At 41.6% G+C, this 23643-nt stretch overlaps 1 protein-coding gene across 4 annotated transcripts in view; it reads left to right on the top strand.

The window, feature by feature from the left end:
• LOC135545507 (glucocorticoid receptor-like) overlaps positions 1 to 23643 on the top strand; it is an 80321-nt gene that overhangs the window by 2165 nt on the left and 54513 nt on the right. For 3 of the 4 annotated variants that reach the window (XM_064973147.1, XM_064973145.1, XM_064973146.1), the window contains exon 3: positions 4158 to 5119. In XM_064973147.1, the coding sequence (XP_064829219.1) occupies positions 4158 to 5119 (962 nt within the window). The remainder of the gene's footprint in view (positions 1 to 4157; positions 5120 to 23643) is intronic. The other variant, XM_064973148.1, reaches the window with a different exon arrangement.

Here is a 23643-nt window from a genome sequence, read left to right as displayed (position 1 = left end):
CCCACACCCACTGAACTCTACCCCCACAACCACACCCACTGGTCTCTACTCCCACACCCACTGGACTCTACCCACAACCACACCCACTGGACTCTACTCCCACACCCACTGGACTCTACCCACAACCACACCCACTGGACTCTACCCCGACACCCACTGGACTCTACCCCGACACCCACTGGACTCTACCCCCACAACCACACCCACTGGACTCTACTCCCACACCCACTGGACTCTACCCACAACCACACCCACTGGACTCTACCCACAACCACACCCACTGGACTCTACTCCCACACCCACTGGACTCTACCCACAACCACACCCACTAGACTCTACCCACAACCACACCCATTGGACTCTACCCACAACCACACCCATTGGACTCTACTCCCACACCCACTGGACTCTACCCCCACAACCACACCCACTGGACTCTACCCCGACACCCACTGGACTCTACCCCGACACCCACTGGACTCTACCCCGACACCCACTGGACTCTACCCCGACACCCACTGGACTCTACCCCGACACCCACTGGACTCTACCCCCACACCCACTGGACTCTACCCACACACCCACTTGACTCTACCCCGACACCCACTGGACTTTACCCCAACACCCACTGGACTCTACCCCCACACCCACTGGACTCTACCCACACACCCACTGGACTCTACCCACACACTCTGGACTCTACCCACACATGCGGGTCGCTACCCACACACAGTAGACTACCCACACACACTAGGCTCTACCCACACACACTAGGCTCTACCCACACACACTGGACTCTACGAACACACTGGACTCACACACAGTAACTCTACCCACACTACCTACATGCTGGACTCTACCCACAAACAGTGACTCTACTCAACGCTAAAGCTACCTCAATTACTTTGACTCCCAGTATATAGCCATGTTATTACCTCCCTGTACATAGCAATGTTTTACCTGGTACTACCTGTATATAGACATGTTATTTTGTACTCCCTGTATATAGCCATGTTATTACCTGGTACTCCCTGTATATAGCCATGTTATTACCTGGTACTGTCTGTATATAGCCATGTTATTACCTGGTACTGTCTGTATATAGCCATGTTGTTACCTGGTACTGTCTGTATATAGCCATGTTGTTACCTGCTACTGTCTGTATATAGCCATGTTGTTACTTGGTACTCCCTGTATATAGCCATGTCGTTACCTGGTACTCCCTGTATATAGCCATGTTGTTACCTGGTACTCCCTGTATATAGCCATGTTGTTACCTGGTACTGTCTGTATATAGCCATGTTATTACCTGGTACTGTCTGTATATAGCCATGTTGTTACCTGGTACTGTCTGTATATAGCCATGTTGTTACCTGGTACTGTCTGTATATAGCCATGTTGTTACCTGGTACTGTCTGTATATAGCCATGTTGTTACCTGGTACTGTCTGTATATAGCCATGTTTTTACCTGGTACTGTCTGTATATAGCCATGTTGTTACCTGGTACTGTCTGTATATAGCCATGTTGTTACCTGGTACTGTCTGTATATAGCCATGTTGTTACCTGGTACTGTCTGTATATAGCCATGTTGTTACCTGGTACTGTCTGTATATAGCCATGTTGTTACCTGGTACTGTCTGTATATAGCCATGTTGTTACCTGGTACTGTCTGTATATAGCCATGTTGTTACCTGGTTCTGTCTGTATATAGCCATGTTGTTACCTGGTTCTGTCTGTATATAGCCATGTTGTTACCTGGTTCTGTCTGTATATAGCCATGTTGTTACCTGGTACTGTCTGTATATAGCCATGTTGTTACCTGGTACTGTCTGTATATAGCCATGTTGTTACCTGGTACTGTCTGTATATAGCCATGTTGTTACCTGGTACTGTCTGTATATAGCCATGTTGTTACCTGGTACTGTCTGTATATAGCCATGTTGTTACCTGGTTCTGTCTGTATATAGCCATGTTGTTACCTGGTTCTGTCTGTATATAGCCATGTTGTTACCTGGTTCTGTCTGTATATAGCCATGTTGTTACCTGGTACTCCCTGTATATAGCCATGCTATTACCTGGTACTGTCTGTATATAGCCATGTTGTTACCTGGTACTCCCTGTATATAGCCATGTTGTTACCTGGTACTCCCTGTATATAGCCATGTTGTTACCTGGTACTGTCTGTATATAGCCATGTTGTTACCTGGTACTGTCTCTATATAGCCATGATATTACCTCCCTGTATATAGCCATGTTATTACATGGTACTCCCTGTATATAGCCATGTTATTACCTCCCTGTATATAGCCATGTTATTACCTGGTGCTGTCTGTATATAGCCATGTTGTTACCTGGTACTGTCTGTATATAGCCATGTTATTACCTCCCTGTATAAAGCCATGTTATTACCTCCCTGTATATAGCCATGTTATTACCTGGTACTCCCTGTATATAGCCATGTCATTACCTCCATGTATATAGCCATGTTATTACCTGGTACTCCCCGTATATAGCCATGTTATTACCTGGTACTCCCTGTATATAGCCATGTTATTACCTGGTACTCCCTGTGTATAGCCATGTTATTACCTCCCTGTATATAGCCATGTTATTTTCTACTCCCTGTGTATAGCCATGTTATTACCTGGTACTCCCTGTATATAGCCATGTTATTACCTGGTACTCCCTGTATGTAGCCATGTTATTACCTGGTACTCCCTGTGTATAGCCATGTTATTACCTCCCTGTATATGGCCATGTTATTTTCTACTCCCTGTATATAGCCATGTTGTTACCTGGTACTCCCTGTATATAGCCATGTTATTACCTCGTACTCCCTGTATATAGCCATGTTATTACCTCCCTGTATATAGCCATGTTATTACCTGGTACTACCTGTATATAGCCATGATATTACCTGGTACTCGCTGTATATAGCCATGTTTTTTTCTACTCCCGGTATATAGCCATGTTGTTACCTGGTACTCCCTGTATATAGCCATGTTATTACCTGGTACTGTCTGTATATAGCCATGTTGTTACCTGGTACTGTCTGTATATAGCCATGTTATTACCTGGTACTGTCTGTATATAGCCATGTTATTACCTGGTACTCCCTGTATATAGCCATGTTAGTACCTGGTACTGTCTGTATATAGCCATGTTAGTACCTGGTACTGTCTGTATATAGCCATGTTATTACCTGGTACTCCCTGTATACAGCCATGTTATTACCTGGTACTACCTGTATATAGCCATGTTATTACCTCCCTGTATATAGCCATGTTATTACCTCCCTGTATATAGCCATGTTTTTTTCTACTCCCTGTATATAGCCATGTTATTACCTGGTACTCCCTGTATATAGCCATGTTATTACCTGGTACTCCCTGTATATAGCCATGTTAGTACCTGGTACTCCCTGTATATAGCCATGTTATTACCTGGTACTCCCTGTATACAGCCATGTTATTACCTGGTACTACCTGTATATAGCCATGTTATTACCTCCCTGTATATAGCCATGTTATTACCTCCCTGTATATAGCCATGTTTTTTTCTACTCCCTGTATATAGCCATGTTATTACCTCCCTGTATATAGCCATGTTATTACCTCCCTGTATATAGCCATGTTTTTTTCTACTCCCTGTATATAGCCATGTTATTACCTGGTACTCCCTGTATATAGCCATGTTATTACCTGGTACTCCCTGTATATAGCCATGTTATTACCTGGTACTCCCTGTATATAGCCATGTTATTACCTGGTACTCCCTGTATATAGCCATGTTATTACCTGGTACTGTCTGTATATAGCCATGTTATTTTTATTCATTATTCAAAATGTATTCTTTTTGTTGTCACTATTTCTGTCATTTTTAAAAAATCTTATCTTTAATTCTGCTTTGTTGAAAAAAGACCCGTAAGTCAGCATTTCACTGTTGTCTAAAAAGCATGTGACAAATACGATTTGGGTTTGGGTCAATTCCATTTCAGTAATGCAGGATTTGTTTTCTCATAGAGAATTACTGGAATGTCAGGTTATTTGCTGAATTGATGGAATTTAAATGTTTTCTTGTTTTTCTCCCCTTTGTAATGATTTGACAAACCAATTTTCCCATCTGTTATTAATGAAGTATTTCTTCTTATCTAAGCTCCTGCCCCAACAGACTAATACGTCCCTGGGTCTTGGACTCTTCACCCTTGGGGATACCTACTCCCGCCTGGAAGACAGCATCGCTGACTTCCACCGCTCCTCACCCAGCATGGACTCTCTGATCGGGGGCTCGGACCCTAACCTGTTCCCTATGTCCATGAGGACAGAGACAGACTTCTCCCGGGACCAGGACCTTATGGATATGGACCAGGAAGGGTACATTGGAAAAGACCAGAAACTGTTCAACGACAACACCCTGGATCTCCTCCAGGACTTTGAGTTGACAGGCTCCCCCTCAGACTTTTACGTAGGGGACGACGCTTTCCTCTCCTCCCTGGCTGATGACACTCTGCTGGGGGATGAGAGCCAGGATCGTGGGGTCTCCAACTCCACCTCCAAGCCAGCTGCTACTACGACCAATAGTGGTGGTTTTAGCGGTTCCAACACCACCACGTTGAATGGTAGCAATCTACTAACATGTCAGGATGAGTCCAACTCCAGCACCCCTATGACAGGCAACTCCCCGACCCCCAACACCTTTCCCGTGGTGAAGCTCGAGAAGGAATCTGGCTTCATCCAGCTGTGTACTCCAGGAGTGATCAAACAGGAGAAGACCTCGGCCATTCGTAGCTACTCCTGCCGAATGAGTGGTAGTACCGGCGGCTCCACTTCCTCCTCCCCCTCCGAGCTGTCCACCGCCAGCCCCATCTCCATCTGTGGGGTGAGCACCTCTGGAGGACAGAGCTACCACTTTGGAGTCAACAGCAGCATCAACACCCCCTTGGCTTCCACTACCAGTGGAGCTTCTCCGCAGAAGGACCAGAAGCCCTCTGTGTTCAGCCTGTATCCTCCGTTGGTGACCGTAGGAGAGGCTTGGAACAACAGTAGCTATGGGGACGGAGCTTCTGGAATGCAAGGTCTCTCCAGCCCTACCTCCTCTTTCTCCAGCAGCTTTGAAAGGTAAGGAGAAGAATTGAAAGAATGTTGCTAATAAAAAGCAGTCCTGTAGTTGGTCTGGTGGTCGTTTGGTGGTGGTCGTCTGGCCAGCCTGCTGCTTTGCGAGAGTGAGGCTGGTCTAGAGTTGCAAAAGGGTTGGAAACTTTCCGGTAAATTTCCTGAATTTTCCCAGAAATTTTCCATGGGAAGTTAAAACCCGGGATTTAGGGAATTTTGCTTCAATTCATTAAAAAGGTTAGCTTATTTTAAAAAAATCTAAAAAATATATATATATTTTTTTTTTTACCTTTATTTTACTAGGCAAGTCAGTTAAGAACAAATTCTTATTTTCAATGATGGCCTAGGAACAGTGGGTTAACTGCCTGTTCAGGGCAGAACGACAGATTTGTACCTTGTCAGCTCGGGGATTCGAACTTGCAACCTTTCGGTTACTAGTCCAACGCTCTAACCACTATAACAGGGAACCTTTTGTTGTGTGGGATACACACAAGGCAATTCCTTATTTTGGTTCAACTATCCCCAATTCAATGCAATTGCAACCCTCTGCATGCACAGTGCATTCTTCCGTCACATGTACAGCTGATTCTCAACATCTTGCACACTAATGAGATGCTATTGAGCCCACACTACTACACAGTCTGAGCCAGGGACTACATGCTTTCTGGTAAGTTTTGATTACATTACTGGGAGGGGTGAATATATTTTATATGATTGTTTGTTCACTAGTAAATTGTAGCCTACTACAAAGTGTGTTTAAATCATTTCTAACTTGTTAACAATTTCTGCTATTTTAGTTTTTGCTACAATGTGGGTTTTTAGCTTGCTTGAGCCTGCTAACAGTGTGTTAATTCACCTGTTTCCATACCAGTTTCATACAAAAAAAAATGATTAAACAAGGAGTTTTTTAATCTAACTGCTTAACTATTTATCTGTACATGGAATTGTATATATTTTTTTACATTTCCTTTTACAATATTTACAGGAAAATGCCACGGGCACTGTCTGATGTGTGGAGACATTTCACTGCAGCTAATGTAGAAGGAAAAGCTGTGTACATTTGTAAATACTGTGCCAAATCACATGTGAAGAATGCAACAAAGATACAGAATCATCTGGCCAAGTGCATAAAGTTCCCTCAGCGCTCACATCAAGCAACCTCTGACAAAAGTCCCTCTACTTCTATTCGAGGTGAAGACTATACATCAGATACCTTATCGATAGCAACAGCTCATGGTCCTCCTGGAATCAGAAGTTTTTTTGACTCATTGGAGGAATGTAGCCAGAGAAATGCTCATGAATGTCTTGCTTGAGCTGTGTATTATTATTATTTATTATTATTTTTTATGCAATTGGTTCACCTCTGATGGTCACGGGCAATGTATATTGGAAGATATTTCTGAATGTTCTTCGCCCAGCATACACCCTTCCAACCAGACATGCTTTATCTACTAATTTGCTGGATGTAGAGTTCAACAGAGTTCAATTGAAGGTCAAGTAAATCATAGAGGAAGCAGACTGTATTGCAATCATCTCTGATGGGTGGTCGAATGTTCGTGGGCAAGGAATAATTAACTACATAATTTACACCCTCAACCAGTATTCTGCAAGAGCACAGTCACAAGGGACAACACACACACACCGGTCTCTACATTGCAGATGAGTTGAAGGCGGTCATCAATGACCTTGGACCACAGAAGGTATTTGCACTGGTGACAGACAATGCTGCAAACATAAAGGCTGCTTGGTCTAAAGTGGAGGAGTCCTACCTTCACATCACACCCGTTGAATCTGCTCCTCAAGGACATCACGGCACTGAAAACAATGGATACACTCTACAAGGGAGCCAAGGAAATGGTTAGGTATGGGAAGAGTCATCAAGTTATAGTAGCAATCTACCTCACCAAGCAAAGTGAGAAGAATAAGAGCACCACATTGAAGCTGCCCAGCAACATCCGTTGGGGTGGTGTTGTCATCATGTTTGACAGTCTCCTGGAGGGGAAGGAGTCTCTCCAAGAAATGTCCATATCACTGGCTGCCGATTTATGGACAGCCCCATCAAGAGGATCCACCTGGATGATGTATTTTGGGAGAGAGTGGTAAGCAGCCTGAAACTCCTGAAACCTATAGCAGTAGCCATTGCACTGATTGAGGGAGACCATGCCATCCTGTCTGATGTTCAGACTCTGCTTGCTGATGTAAGAGAAGAAATCTGTACTGCCCTGCCCACTTAACTGTTGCTCCAAGCAGAGGAAACTGCAGTTCTGAAATACATCAAAAAGCGTGAAGACTTCTGCCTGAAAGCCCATACACGCCACAGCGTAAATGTTGGACCCCATGAATGCTGGCAAGAGCATCCTGTCTGGTGCAGAGATCAACAAGGCCTATGGTGTCATCACTACTGTGTCTCGCCACCTTGGCCTGGATGAGGGCACGGTTCTTTGCAGTCTGGTGAAGTACACTTCCAAGCAAGGGCTTTGGGATGGAGATGCAACATGGTAGTCGTGACAACATATCTCATCAGCCACCTGGTGGAAGGGACTTTGTGGATCTGAGGCTCTTTCCCCTGTTGCCTCCATCATCCTCCAAATCCCACCAACATCAGCCGCCTCAGAGCGCAACTGGTCCTTGTTTGGGAAAACGCACACCAAAGCATGCAACAGGCTGACCAATACAAGGGTTGAAAAATTGGTGGCCACCCGGGAAAATTTGAGGCTTTTTGAGCCTGACAACAAGCCATCCTCAACAAGGTTGGAAAGTGACAGTGAAGATGAGGCCTCAGTCAGATGTTCAAGAGGTGGACATTGAGGAAGTCCAAGGAGAAGACATGGAAGCCCGAGAGGAAGACAACCAAAGCTTTAGTTTCTAGACTATCATTTTACAGATGTATGTTGAAGACGTTTTTGGGAGATGTGATGTATCATTGGGGATCATTAAATATTCCCCTTTTTTTTCAGTGAAATTATCCCATGTGAAGAGTCAACTCATTTCATTAAAGTTCAGTTCAACTAAATTGTTTAAAAATAATTATTTTGTAAGGATTTAATCATTTTTAATTATGTCTACTTATGATGAGGTAAAATGTTTATGTTTCTGTCTCCATATGATATAGTAAATATATCCAATGCAAAAAAAACATCTACATTTAAATGGTATTAATTTGCATATAAATCTGTTAATTCCCATATATTCCCACGGAAACTTTCCACCTCCTGAATATTCCCTAAAATGTGCAACCCTCGGCTGGTGTCACAGTGTTATGTTGAAAACTGTGGAATAGAACTAGTGTTCGGGGCAGGGGAGATTTCTGGAACATATTACTGACAGTGGGATTCTAAGAATATTCTAAGAGCTCCTCCTTGGTTTTTCAACATGTCAAGGCAACTCTGTCCAGTCAGTTACTGAACTGGAGACGGTTAGAGATTATCCTAGTGTTTCCCCCCCCCCCAATTTTTTTTATTTTGCTTGTATCAACATGCCCTTAAACACTTGTGCAGGGGAATGAAATATCACAGATTAATATTGTAGACTCTTTCAGACACCAGCCCAATCAATTTTTATCTTGTCTTATCTTTTCAGCAGAGCTATTGCCTCTAACCGATAGATAGTAGAAAATGGGTCATGTGTTTCTGTGATACCATAATGTTGTCTTACCGCAGGCATTAGAAATGTTTTCTAAATAATTGCCACATTTCACAGTCTGTGATCTAAAAAGGGCACACTATTCCACAGTCTATAGGGCTCTGGTCAAAAGTGAAGGAGTGCACTATATAGGGGAATCGGCTACCATTTGGAACACATATAGAGTTACGGTACAGTAGACCACTGTCATAAAAGGCTCCGGGGACTAGAGGACACAATCAGTGTCTATATAGACATAGGCCCAGCTAGGGGAATTCCACTTTAACCTCACAGAGACATGTCATTGTTACATTCACATCTAGGGGCCTGTTCTACTACACAGTTGCTTTGTCTGCCTACTCTCTGTTTTCTTAATTACAGATACAGTAGTACTAGTATAGACTAGTTGTTATTTACTGTTCGGTCTACAGTAATACTAGTATAGACTAGTTGATATTTACTGTTAGGTCTACAGTAATACTAGTATAGACTAGTTGTTATTTACTGTTAGGTTTACAGTAATACTAGTATAGACTAGTTGTTATTTACTGTTAGGTCTACAGTAATACTAGTATAGACTAGTTGTTATTTACTGTTAGGTCTACAGTAGTACTAGTATAGACTAGTTGTTATTTACTGTTAGGTCTACAGTAATACTAGTGTAGACTAGTTGTTATTTACTGTTAGGTCTACAGTAATACTAGAATAGACTAGTTGTTATTTACTGTTAGGTCTACAGTAGTACTAGTATAGACTAGTTGTTATTTACTGTTAGGTCTACAGTAATACTGGTTGTTATTTACTGTTAGGTCTACTGTAATACTAGTATAGACTAGTTGTTATTTACTGTTAGGTCTACAGTAATACTAGTGTAGACTAGTTGTTATTTACTGTTAGGTCTACAGTAATACTAGTGTAGACTAGTTGTTATTTACTGTTAGGTCTACAGTAATACTAGTATAGACTAGTTGTTATTTACTGTTAGGTCTACAGTAATACTAGTATAGACTAGTTGTTATTTACTGTTAGATCTACAGTAATACTAGTATAGACTAGTTGTTATTTACTGTTAGGTCTACAGTAATACTGGTTGTTATTTACTGTTAGGTCTACAGTAATACTAGTGTAGACTAGTTGTTATTTACTGTTAGGTCTACAGTAATACTAGTGTAGACTAGTTGTTATTTACTGTTAGGTCTACAGTAATACTAGTATAGACTAGTTGTAATTTACTGTTAGGTCTACAGTAATACTAGTATAGACTAGTTGTTATTTACTGTTAGGTCTACAGTAATACTGGTTGTTATTTACTGTTAGGTCTACAGTAATACTAGTGTAGACTAGTTGTTATTTACTGTTAGGTCTACAGTAATACTAGTGTAGACTAGTTGTTATTTACTGTTAGGTCTACAGTAATACTGGTTGTTATTTACTGTTAGGTCTACAGTAGTACTAGTATAGACTAGTTGTTATTTACTGTTAGGTCTACAGTAGTACTAGTATAGACTAGTTGTTATTTACTGTTAGGTCTACAGTAATACTAGTGTAGACTAGTTGTTATTTACTGTTAGGTCTACAGTAATACTAGTATAGACTAGTTGTTATTTACTGTTAGGTCTACAGTAATACTGGTTGTTATTTACTGTTAGGTCTACAGTAATACTAGTGTAGACTAGTTGTTATTTACTGTTAGGTCTACAGTAGTACTAGTATAGACTAGTTGTTATTTACTGTTAGGTCTACAGTAATACTAGTGTAGACTAGTTGTTATTTACTGTTAGGTCTACAGTAATACTAGTATAGACTAGTTGTTATTTACTGTTAGGTCTACAGTAATACTGGTTGTTATTTACTGTTAGGTCTACAGTAATACTAGTATAGACTAGTTGTAATTTAGTTGTTATTTACTGTTAGGTCTACAGTAATACTGGTTGTTATTTACTGTTAGGTCTACAGTAGTACTAGTATAGACTAGTTGTTATTTACTGTTAGGTCTACAGTAATAATAGTATAGACTAGTTGTAATTTACTGTTAGGTCTACAGTAATACTAGTATAGACTAGTATAGACTGCTGTTTCGTTGTTCAGTCCTTTCATTCTCAACCAGGATTTCTTATAATATTGAACGCGGTTTGGGTCTTTGCTATGGGAAGCGGTTTGGGTCTTTGCTATGGGAAGCGGTTTGGGTCTTTGCTATGGGAAGCGGTTTGGGTCTTTGCTATGGGAAGCGGTTTGGGTCTTTGCTATGGGAAGCGGTTTGGGTCTTTGCTATGGGAAGCCGTTTGGGTCTTTGCTATGGGAAGCCGTTTGGGTCTTTGCTATGGGAAGCCGTTTGGGTCTTTGCTATGGGAAGCCGTTTGGGTCTTTGCTATGGGAAGCCGTTTGAGTCTTTGCTATGGGAAGCCGTTTGGGTCTTTGCTATGGGAAGCCGTTTGGGTCTTTGCTATGGGAAGCCGTTTGGGTCTTTGCTATGGGAAGCCATTTGGGTCTTTGCTATGGGAAGCGGTTTGGGTCTTTGCTATGGGAAGCGGTTTGGGTCTTTGCTATGGGAAGCCGTTTGGGTGTCAAAAAAGATACACGTCATATAACACTATTTGACGTGTCGAATAAGCTTGTTGACCAATCAGAACCTGAATATGACTGCACGTCACACAATAATTTAACACGGTTCATTAAAAAAATGTACGTAGTTATTCCACATTGATTGCACTGTCACAATGATTCATCGATACGTATGCTATGATGCTGGTAGTTGTTGTCTAGCGCACCTACACCTACAGTGCTGGTCATTCAAAAAAGCTAGCTAGCTCATGGATGCAAACAATGTTCTTCCCCAAAAACATAGCAAAATGACATCTGTTTCAGTAGCTAGTTGGCTAGCTAAATATATAGCTAGGTGTCCTCTAAAATAACCTTCATTTATAAGACCGTTCTTATTTGGTTAATGGTGGTCGGGCCCATCTATGTGAAGCTAGCACATCTATGTGAAGCTATGCCATTGACAGTGATGCAAATGAATACAAATAGTAGAATTATGCCATAATTGAATAGATCATGCTAAATGAGGTTGGAATGTTATATAAAATCTGCACAAAAAAAAACAATTTAGTTAGTTTGACAAATCTGAAATCACACTGGATGTATTATACTTTACTATTGCATTGGGGGCATACATATTTCACTGTACAGCCTTACCTATGGATTGTGGATCAATGACATGGGGTGTCAGTCTACTCAGTGACGCCCAGAGAACATTAGCATCTTAGCTCTTATTGCGGGACTCTGAAACAACGGAATTGAGCCACATTTATTGTCAACCTGTGTGTATTGAAGCCTATTCCAGAGGAAAAACAATACTGCTTAGATGTTTTGGAGTTTGTTCAACTCTGAGGAGGACGCCGGGGGGAAAAAATATCTTGTGTATTTAGACTGATACTCCATTTCATTGATCCGCAATCATTGGGTAAAGCTGTACAGTGCAATATGAATGTCAATACACACAATAGGCTGACTGGGGAAGTAATTTCACACAGTCACGGTCCCGCAATAAGAGCTACAACGCTAATATTTGTGTAAACTCTTCAGTTGTGTTCTGTGGGTGTCACCGAGTGATACCTAGACTGATACCCCATTTCATTAATTTACATTCCAACCATCTTTCAACATTATCTAGTCTAAATATGGCATGATTCCACCAAGTGTACTCTTCTGCATCGCTTTCAAAGAGGTACTTTTATTTTGAAGGCAAAGCGCAAATTCCGCTATTATGCCTAATCACAACATATAACCCGGTCCAGTCGAGCCTCACTAGTCAGATGAAGCTAGCTGGCTGCTTATAATGGGGCGGCAGGGTAGCCTAGTGGTTCGAGCGTTGGACTAGTAACGGCAAGGTTGCAAGTTCAAACCCCCGAGCTGACGAGGTACAAATCTGTTGTTCTGCCCCTGAACAGGCAGTTAACTAACCCCCCACTGTTCCTAGGCCGTCATTGAAAATAAGAATTTGTTCTAAACTGACTTGACTAGTTAAATAGAGGTAAAAAAAAATTATGTTAGCTTTGGGCAACGAGGTTAAGTAGCTGGCTAGCTATTTATTTTCATGAACTGAAAACAGTATGACCATTACACAGGTGCAACACCTTGTGTTGGACAATAAAAGGCCACTCTAAAATGTTTTGTCACACAACACAATGCCACAGATGTCTCAAGTTTTGAGGGAGCGTACAATTGGTATGCTGAATGCAGGAATATCCACCAGAGCTGTTGCCAGAGAAGTGGATGTTAATTTCTCTATCATATTCCGCCTCCAAAGTCATTTTAGAGAATTTGTCAGTACGTCCAACCGGCCTCACAACCACAGACCACGTGTAACCACTCCAGCCCAGGACCTCCACATCCAGCTTTGCCTGCGGAATTGTCTGAGACCAGCCACCCGGACAGCTGATTAAACTGTGGGTTTTCACAACGGAAGAATTTCTGTACAAACAGTCTCAGGGAAGCCCATCTCTGTACTCATCTTCCTCACCAGGGTTCTGACTTGACTGCAGTTTGGCGTCGTAACCGACTTCAGTGGGCAAATGCTCACTTTCAATGGCCACTGGCACGCTGGAGAAGTGCGGTCTTCGGATGAATCCCGGTTTCAACTGTACCGGGCAGATGGCAGACAGTGAGTGTTGTGTGGGCGAGCGTTTTGCTGATGTCAACGTTGTGAACAGAGTGCTCCATGGTGGCGTTGGAGTTATGGTATCGGCAGGTACAAGCTACGGACAACGAACACAATTGCATTTTATCTATGGCAATTTCAATGCACAGAGATACCGCGACGAGATCCTGAGGCCCATTGCTGTGCCATTCATCCACCGCCATCACCTCATGATAATACACGGCCCCATGTCTCAAGGATCTGTACACAAGTCCTGGAAGCTGAAATTTCCCAGACATGTCACCCGTTGAGCATGGGTTGGGTTGCTCTGGATTGACTTGTACGACAGCGTGTTCCAGTTCCCGCCAATATCCAGCAATTTTGCACAGCCATTAAAGAGGAGTTGGGCAACATTCCACAGGTCACAATCAACAGCCTGATCAACTCTATGTGAAAGAGATGTCGTGCTGCATGAAGCAAATGGTCACACCAGATACTGACTGGTTTTATCATCCACGCCCCTACATTTATTTGTATTTTTTTACGGTTTCAAGTTTTAATGTCACAAGTAAAGTGAAATGTCTTTCTTGCAAACTCAAAACCCAACAATGCGATAATCAATAACAATGTATTATCAGATAGGATAAATAATAATAAGTAATACACAGTAGGTATCTGTGACCAACAGAATCATATCTGTATTCCCAGTCATGTGAAATCCATAGATTAGGACCAAATGAATTTATTTAAATTGACAGATTTCCTTTATTTGAACTGTAACTCTGTAAAATCGTAGAAATTGTTTCATGTTGCGTTTTATATTTTTGTTCAGTGTATTTGACCCTTCTGGTCATCTATGAACGATGTACTCCTATAATCTCCACTGGCACAGTCAGAACAGGACTGGCCACCCCTTGGAGCCTGGGTCCTCTCTAGGTTTCTTTCTAGGTTCCTACCTTTCTAGGGAGTTTTTTTTATTTCTTATGTACATCTGCGTTGCTTGCTGTTTTGGTGTTTTAGGCTTGGTTTCTGTATTAGCTCTTTGTGGCAACTGCTGATAGATAGCCTACTTAACTGTATTTTTAGTTGCTAGGCCTATTCCACTTCTTTTCATAAAGCCCCAAGCTTGTTTTAGGCCAAGTGTAAATGTACTATCAACCCAAGTTAGTACCATGTCATTGTTAGTTTGAGGCCTCAATGCTTTCCTTGATGACTTTACCTAGCAGACAGACACTAGTCTAGAGTTTCAGACTGTGAAATTCTTGTTCTCCGTCTTTGTCTCTTCGATTCCTCCCAAAGCTAATTTTGAGAGGAATTAGCGCTCTGACCTCCAATGAGCTTTGAGAATAATTAAGGAAACGAGGACGGAGGAAGAAAGGATTTGACACCAAGTAGTAATGTATTTAGACAGACCTAGTATCAACTGTGTCCCAAACACACTATTCCCTATATAGTGCACTACTTTTGGCCAGAGCCCATTAAGGAAGTAGTGCACTATATAGGGAATGGAGAGCCATTTAGAACATAACCCTAGTCTGAGGCTAACAGGAAGTATCTGGTCTTGTGGGCACATCCTCCTGGCCTTGTCCACCAGTTGCATGATGCCAGAAATTAACACCAGAGGTTGATTGCACCGTCTGACAGACATGGGTTCAAATACTATGAAATTGTTCAGTTACCTTGAGTGTTTGCTCTAGCCTGGCTAGATTGCCAGATGAGAGGAGTTTGCATTTAGGAGACTTTTCCATTAGTTCTAGTTCAACAGGCAAACTCAATCAAGCACAGATAACGTATTTGAAATGATTCATAATATTATTTGAACCCACCCCGGCCTGACTTCACTGTATGAGTGACGTGACTGCTGTCAATACAAGCCCAGCCTACAGGAAAGGGGTTGAGGCTTGAGGTGTTGACTGCTGTCAATACAAGCCCAGCCTACAGGAAAGGGGTTGAGGTTTGAGGTGTTGACTGCTGTCAATACAAGCCCAGCCTACAGGAAAGGGGTTGAGGTTTAAGGTGTTGACTGCTGTCAATACAAGCCCAGCCTACAGGAAAGGGGTTGAGGTTTAAGGTGTTGACTGCTGTCAATACAAGCCCAGCCTACAGGAAAGGGGTTGAGGTTTGAGGTGTTGACTGCTGTCAATACAAGCCCAGCCTACAGGAAAGGGGTTGAGGTTTGAGGTGTTGACTGCTGTCAATACAAGCCCAGCCTACAGGAAAGGGGTTGAGGTTTGAGGTGTTGACTGCTGTCAATACAAGCCCAGCCTACAGGAAAGGGGTTGAGGTTTAAGGTGTTGACTGCTGTCAATACAAGCCCAGCCTACAGGAAAGGGGTTGAGGTTTGAGGTGTTGACTGCTATCAATACAAGCCCAGCCTACAGGAAAGGGGTTGAGGTTTGAGGTGTTGACTGCTGTCAAAAAATAAATGGCTAGCCAGCTACTTAACCTCGTTGCCCAAAGCTAACATACATTTTTTTTACCTTTATTTAACCAGGCAAGTCAGTTAAGAACAAATTCTTATTATCAATGACGGCCTAGGAACAGTAGGTTAACTGCCTGTTCAGGGGAAGAACGACAGATTTGTACCTTGTCGGCTCAGGGATTTGAACTTGAAACCTTCCGGTTACTAGTCCAACGCTCTAACAACTAGGCTACCCTATATTTTACTTGTCATATGAGTGTCCTTTTTCTGACTCATAAGACTTCCTCAACTTTGCTCTGAAGTCCAAAAGCTTTCAGGTCGAAATGTTGTATAAAAGTTTTTTTTTAAGTTGCATATATTTGAAAGTGAAAATCGCTTTTGAATTTATGTCATGGAAATAATTGTATTTCCTTTTATCGAGTAATTTACGGTTTCTATAAGCCTTTTTAGTTTTCCATGTGGGCCAATTTATCGGTGAATTCTGAAAAGCTATGCAAGGATTGTTCCAATGGTGTTTTTACGGAGTGAAAGAGGTTCTTGTACAATTCGTAAAATGTTGTTTATAGTGTTCTTATTAACTTGGAAGTTGTTCATGTTATTAGCTTTATCCTGTGAAAACAGACATGGAAAGTTGTGGGGATGAGCAGGCACATCTCCAATATGTACCCATTGTTCCTCTTTAGTGCGTTTGAACTATATGTCTGTAGTAAAAGCCCTGGGTGGCGAGTTGATACAATTCCAAATCTGGAAGGTTAAAGGTTAAAACTACCCTCAGATTTAGGTACATGTTTGATAATGCTGTGGGTTTGCTTGGCTGCCTTTTTAGTACTGGGGGCCTTTAAATGTGTGCAAGAAATCATTAAATTGGCAGATTATCAACATGTTTTGGAGTGCAATGTTCAACCTGGTGTCCAAAAACTCTCTTGAAAGTTGTATGTCTTCCAGTAGGGCAACAGCCCAAAACACACACAAAAAGCATCCTGGAATGGTTGATGAAGAAACGCTGGTCTGTCCTGGAGTGGCCAGTGAAGAGTCCATATGCAAATCAAAACCTATGGCGAGAGTTGAAAACAGCAGTTGGTGGAGGGCACCTCTCAAACATTGAAGAATTTAAAACCGTTTTCTGCTGTAAGAGTGCAGCAAGCTCATTGATGGTTACAATAAGTATTTGTGGCAGTATTTTTTGGCCAAAGGCTTTGCGACCAAGTACTGTTTCCAGGGTGCTAATAATTTGGTCTGTGCCACTTGGTTTTTATTTTCTAAATTCAAATTGTAAACTTGTAAAAAATAAAATTGGTTCTGCGATTGTTGAAAATCCAATAACCAGGTGTGGAGACAGTTTATTTATTTATTTTTGAAGAAGAAGAAGAAGAAATGTTGAATTATTTAAGTAAAGTCAAATCAAATGTTATTTGTCACATGCTTGGTAAACAACAGGTGTAGACTAACATTGAAATGCTAAATAATGAGAGAAAATAAGTAATAGAAAAAGAGTAACACGAGGAATAAATCCACAATGAGTAAGGATAACTTGGCTCTATACACAATGAGTAAGGATAACTTGGCTCTATACACAATGAGTAAGGATAACTTGGCTCTATACACAATGAGTAAGGATAACTTGGCTCTATACACAATGAGTAAGGATAACTTGGCTCTATACACAATGAGTAAGGATAACTTGGCTCTATACACAATGAGTAAGTATAACTTGGCTCTATACACAATGAGTAAGGATAACTTGGCTATATACACAATGAGTAAGGATAACTTGGCTCTATACACAATGAGTAAGGATAACTTGGCTATATACACAATGAGTAAGGATAACTTGGCTATATACACAATGAGTAAGGATAACTTGGCTCTATACACAATGAGTAAGGATAACTTGGCTCTATACACAATGAGTAAGGATAACTTGGCTCTATACACAATGAGTAAGGATAACTTGGCTCTATACACAATGAGTAAGGATAACTTGGCTCTATACACAATGAGTAAGGATAACTGATGTGGAGCTGCTGTTCTCCATCATTCTATCAGCAGACAGAACTCTGATGTGGAGCTACTGTTCTCCATCATTTTATCAGCAGACAGCACTCTGACTGATGTGGAGCTACTGTTCTCCATCATTCTATCAGCAGACAGCACTCTGATGTGGAGCTACTGTTCTCCAGTACTTTTATTGGTGTAGCCAGACTACTTTTCTCTGGTAAAATGCAAGATTAACTTTAAGCTACATTCTTTCTATGATAAACATTAGAAATATGATGACCATTGCATCGTTTTTGCAAAACAATACCTTGCTTTTTCATTGTAAGATCATTTACTTGTGTGGCTGCCAGCCAAATAACGTTGCACGTCTGTTGTCATCTGATGAAAATGAAGCTATTTTCTGCTGAATGTCTTGTACTAATGCATTTTCTGTGATGAATAACTGTAGTTGCACGTCCCTGATCACTCTATTGAAGCAAAAAAAACACAGTTGACTTTCAATATACAACACGACCTCCTGTCAATAATAGCCAGCTGGACTCACCTGCTCCCGCTGTCTCCTGTTGTGCTATTCACAAACAAACACGTGACCGTCTCAACTGTTCTGGGGAACTACGGTAAACTTCATCATGTAAAATAATGTGACAGGAGACATGAAGAATATGTGGACTGCAGGTATTTACTTAAAACTTCTTATGGCTGCAGGGGGCAGTATTGAGTAGCTTGGATGAAAGGTGCCCAGAGTAAACGGCCTGCTCCTCAGTCCCAGTTGCCAATATATGCATATTATTATTGGATGGAAAACACTCTGAAGTTTCTAAAACTGTTTGAATGATGTCTGTGAGTATAACAAAACTCATATGGCAGGCAAAAACCTGAGAAGAAATCCAAACAGGAAGTGGGAAATCTGAGGTTGGTCGATTTTCAACCCAGCCCCTATTGAATACACAGTGGGATATTGGTTATGTTGCACTTCCTATGGCTTCCACTAGATGTCAACCATCTTTAGAGGCTTGAAAGAGGCTTCTACTGTGATGTGGGGCCGGGTGGGAGCTCTTTGAGTCAGTGTTCTGGCAGAGAGCCAGGTCCTGGTTACGTGCATTTCACATGAAAGTGACCTGCGTTCCATGGCTTTTCTACAGACAATGGAATTCTCCGGTTGGAACGTTATTGAAGATGTATGATAACAACATCCTAAAGATTGATTCTATACTTCGTTTGACAAGTTTCTTCGACCTGTAATATAACTTTTAGAAGTTTTCGTCCGATGTTCGGCTGGACCTGCACGAGCGTTTGGATTTGTGTACTAAACGCGTAAACAAAAGTAGCTACTTGGACATAAATAATGGACATTATCGAACAAAACAAACATTTATTTGTGGAACTAGGATTCCTGGGAGTGCATGCTGATGAAGATCATCAAAGGTAAGGGAATATTTATAATGTTATTTCTGATTTCTGTTGACTCCAACATGGCGGATAAAAACTTTTTTTTTTCTTAGCGCCTTTCTCAGATTATTGCCTGGTTTGCTTTTTCCGTAAAGTTTTTTGAAATCTGACACAGCGTTTGCATTAAGGAGAGGTATATCTATATTTCCATGTCTAACAATTGTATTTTCATCTACATTTATAATGAGTATTTCTGTAAAATTATGTGGCTCTCTGCAATATCACCGGATGTTTTTGGAACTAGTGAACGTAACGCGCCAATGTGTACTGAGATTTTTTTAATATGAATGAACTTTATCAAACAAAACATACATGTATTGGGTAACATGAAGTCCTATGAGTGTCATCTGATGAAGATCATCAAAGGTTAGTGATTAATTTTATCTCTATTTGTGCTTTTTGTGACTCCTCTCTTTTGGCTGGAAAAATGGCAGAATTTTTCTGTGAGTTGGTGGTGACCTAACATAATCGTTTGTGGTGCTTTCACTGTAAAGCCTGTTTGAAATCGGACACTGTGGTGGGATTAACAACAAGATTACCTTTAAAACGGTATAAGATACATGTATGTTTGAGGAATTTTAATTATGAGATTTCTGTTGTTTTGAATTTGGCGCCCTGCACTTTCACTGGCTGTTGTCATATCGATCCCGTTAACGGGATAGCAGCCCTAAGAAGTTTTTAAAAAGTAGCTACAAATGTGAAATATATTGAAAAACGTATAAGAAATAGTTTCAACTGTAATGAAAAAACATGCTGTGGCTATTTCCAAATACCCCGGTATAAGGCATATACGGTATACTGCCCAAGCCTAGCGAGCGCAACTCTAACTAGGAACAGATGGACGAGACACAAGATAGGTCTTGTCTTCAACTTACATCTGGGTTTAATCACGCTTGTGTGTGTGTGCCTCTCCGTCTGTGTATCTGATGAGTAGGAGTGAGTATGGTTTCATTTGTGTGCCTGTCTGCCTGCGGTGACGTGTGTCTCAACCTGTGTGACATTTTAGCGGCTTGCTGTTAGCTGAGCCCCAGCCCTCTTCCTCCAAGCTTGGCCCCAGGTCATCACTCTTTCTCCTCTGCCTTCTCACGCAACACTGCTGAACTGCAGGCAGAGCAGACACTGATGGACTGGGCATGGCTCGGAACTGTGGGTGCGTTCCAGGTTTACTTCATTGCAGCCGCAGCTGATTGATAAAGTCATATTCATGTGGGTTCACTTCCTCCAGAGATGGGTTTTTCTTTCACTTCGTCAGGTGTTGTGAAAACAGCTGTGGTAAAGACGGTCTGGAACACACCCTTTTAAGTCAGCTTGGCCTCAGGGTCTTTTCCGGCTGTCTGTCATGAGGTTGTAGTACGGAACCCTCTGGAAAGTTTCCACAATGCATCCTGCATGTCGTTTGGGCCTCAGTCATTAGCCGTTTACAAGCTGGCACTAATACCTAATGAAACACTCATCTCTGTTTTGATTCTCAATCTTTTCTGGGAAATGACTTCATGCCACACCCTTATACCCTGTGACTCAGCTGTTTGAAATTGCACCCTATTCCCTACATAGTACACTACTTTGGATCCTTTTAAAAAGCCATTTTACATCAGCAGCAGGGGTCACATTAGCTTTCAGAAATGTGCATTTTTAAAATGCAGGCAAAAAAAAAACATCTGCCTTTTTAAGCCACTTCACCTGCGTTTTATATTGAACGTCAACTGCTTTTTTCCCCGACAGAGTGATCAGGGGCGTGCACCTATAGTTTTACTTCACACAACACAAATGAATGCAACGCATTCGGCAGAAAATATATTTGCATTTCATCAAATGACAGCAGAAGTGCAACGCTATTTGGCTAGCAACCACACACATAAGTTAGCTTACAATTTGTATTTATTATGGATCCATATTAGTTCCTGCAAAGGCAGCAGCTACTCTTCCTGGGGTTTATTATGGATCCCCATTCGTTCCTGCCAAGGCAGCAGCTATTCTTCCTGGGGTTTATTATGGATCCCCATTAGTTCCTGTCAAGGCAGCAGCTACTCTTCCTGGGGTTTATTATGGATCCCCATTAGTTCCTGCAAAGGCAGCAGCTACTCTTCCTGGGGTTTATTATAGATCCCCATCAGTTCCTGCCAAGGCAGCAGCTACTCTTCCTGGGGTTTATTATGGATCCCCATTAGTTCCTGCCAAGGCAGCAGCTACTCTTCCTGGGGTTTATTATAGATCCCCATTAGTTCCTGCCAAGGCAGCAGCTACTCTTCCTGGAGTTTGTCATGGATCCCCATTAGGTCCTGTCAAGGCAGCAGCTACTCTTCCTGGGGTTTATTATGGATCCCCATTAGTTCCTGCCAATGCAGCAGCTACTCTTCCTGGGTTCCGGCAAAATTTGAAATACATTACAATACATTCATTACAGAATTCACAACACACTGTGTGCCCTTAGGCCCATACTTCACTACCACATATCTACAACACAAAATCCATGTGTACGTGTGTGTTTAAAGTGCATATGTTATCATGTGTTTGTATGCATGTGTCTGTGTCTATGTTTGTGTTGCTTCACAGACCCCGCTGTTCCATAAGGTGTATTTTTATCTGTTTATTAAATCTGATTCTACTGCTTGAGTCAGTTACTTGATGTGGAACAGATAGTCATGACTCTATATAGCACAGTGTGCCTCCCATAGTCTGTTCTGGACTTGGGGACTGTGAAGAGACCTCTGGTGGCATGTCCAGTCTGGGTATGCATGGATGTCTGTGCTGTGTGCTAGACGTTTAAACAGACAGCTCGGTGCTTTCAACATGTTTGGGTTGGTTTTAATAGTCACAGTGGGTACAACATCTCCTATACACTTCCTGATGAAGGCTATATACAGGGGGTACCGGTACCGTACAATCAGGAGCATTTTAAACCTTTGTTTACAAAACGCAGGAAGATATTCTTTCAGCGTTTTATCTTTCCTGTGTTATTGGGTCCAGATTGTCACAGAGTGCTTTTAAAGATATTCACCGTAAAACTCCAAAGAGCATTCAATACAGAAGGCAGAAGCATAGTTTGTGTTTCAGGTTTTGGTTTTTCCATTTATGTTTTGAGGTTGCACGTTTAGCACAAAGGATGCACCGATTGGTGTCACCTCGTTACACCTGTGCTGGCTTGTCCTTTTCTTTAGTCCGAATGTGTTTCACCTGTTTTGTTCCATAGTTGTTTTACTCCCTATTCTAAGTTGTTGTGGGTTTTTCTTTTAGTTTCTCTTTTGTGAGGCAAACCTCAGTGGGCATCCATGGTAGATGATTATGATTTTTCAACGCCGATACCAATTATTGGAAGACCAAAAAAGCCGATACCGATTAATCGGCCGATTTAAAAAAACAAAAATGTAATCATGACAATTACAACCATACTGAATGAACACTTATTTTAGCTTAATATAATATATCAATAAAATCAATTTTGCCTCAAATAAATAATGAAACATGTTCAATTTGGTTTAAATAATGCAAAAACAAAGTGTTGGCGAAGAAAGTAAAAGTGCAATATGTGCCATGTAAGAAAGCCAACGTTTCAGTTCCTTGTTCAGAACAGGAGAACATATGAAAGCTGGTGGTTCCTTTCAACCTGAGTCTTCAATATTCCCAGGTAAGAAGTTTTCGGTTGTATTTATTATGTGATTTATAGGACTATTTCCCTCTATACCATTTGTATTTCATTAACCTTTTTACTATTGGGTGTTCTTATAGGCACTTTAGTATTGACGGTGTAACAGTGTAGCTTCCGTCCCTCTCCTCGCTCCTCCCTGGGCTCGAACCAGGAACACAACGACAACAGCCCCCTCGAAGCAGCTTTACCCATGCAGAGCAAGGGAAACAACCACAGGCTCAGAGCGAGTGACGTTTGAAACGCTATTAGCGCGCGCAAACTAGCCAGCCATTTCACTTTGGTTACACCAGCCTCATCTCAGGAGTTGATAGGCTTGAAATCATAAACAGCGCAATGCTTGACGCACAATGAAGAGCTGCTGGCAAAACGCACGAAAATGCTGTTTGAATTAATGTTTACGCGCCTGCTTCTGCCTACCACCGCTCGGTCAGATACTTGTATGCTTGTATGCTCAGTCAGATTATATGCAACGCAGGGCACGCTAGATAATATCTAGTAATACCATCATCAACCATGTGTCATTAACTAGTGATTATGAATGATTGATTGTTTTTATAAGATACGTTTAATACTAGCTAGCAACTTACCTTGGTTTACTGCATCCGCGTAACAGGCAGTCTCCTTGTGGAGTGCTCAAGTACTAGTTAACTGTAAGGTTGCAAGATTGGATCCCGCGAGCTGACAAGGTGAAAATCTGTCGTTCTGCCCCTGAACGAGGCAGTTAACCCACCGTTCCTAGGCCGTCATTGAAAATA

Source organism: Oncorhynchus masou, chromosome 9, assembly GCF_036934945.1.
Source record: "Oncorhynchus masou masou isolate Uvic2021 chromosome 9, UVic_Omas_1.1, whole genome shotgun sequence".
In the NCBI taxonomy this organism is placed as follows: Eukaryota; Metazoa; Chordata; class Actinopteri; order Salmoniformes; family Salmonidae; genus Oncorhynchus; species Oncorhynchus masou.
The sequence above is the reverse complement of the archived record's forward strand: the minus strand, read 5'-3'. Positions and strand labels throughout refer to the sequence as shown.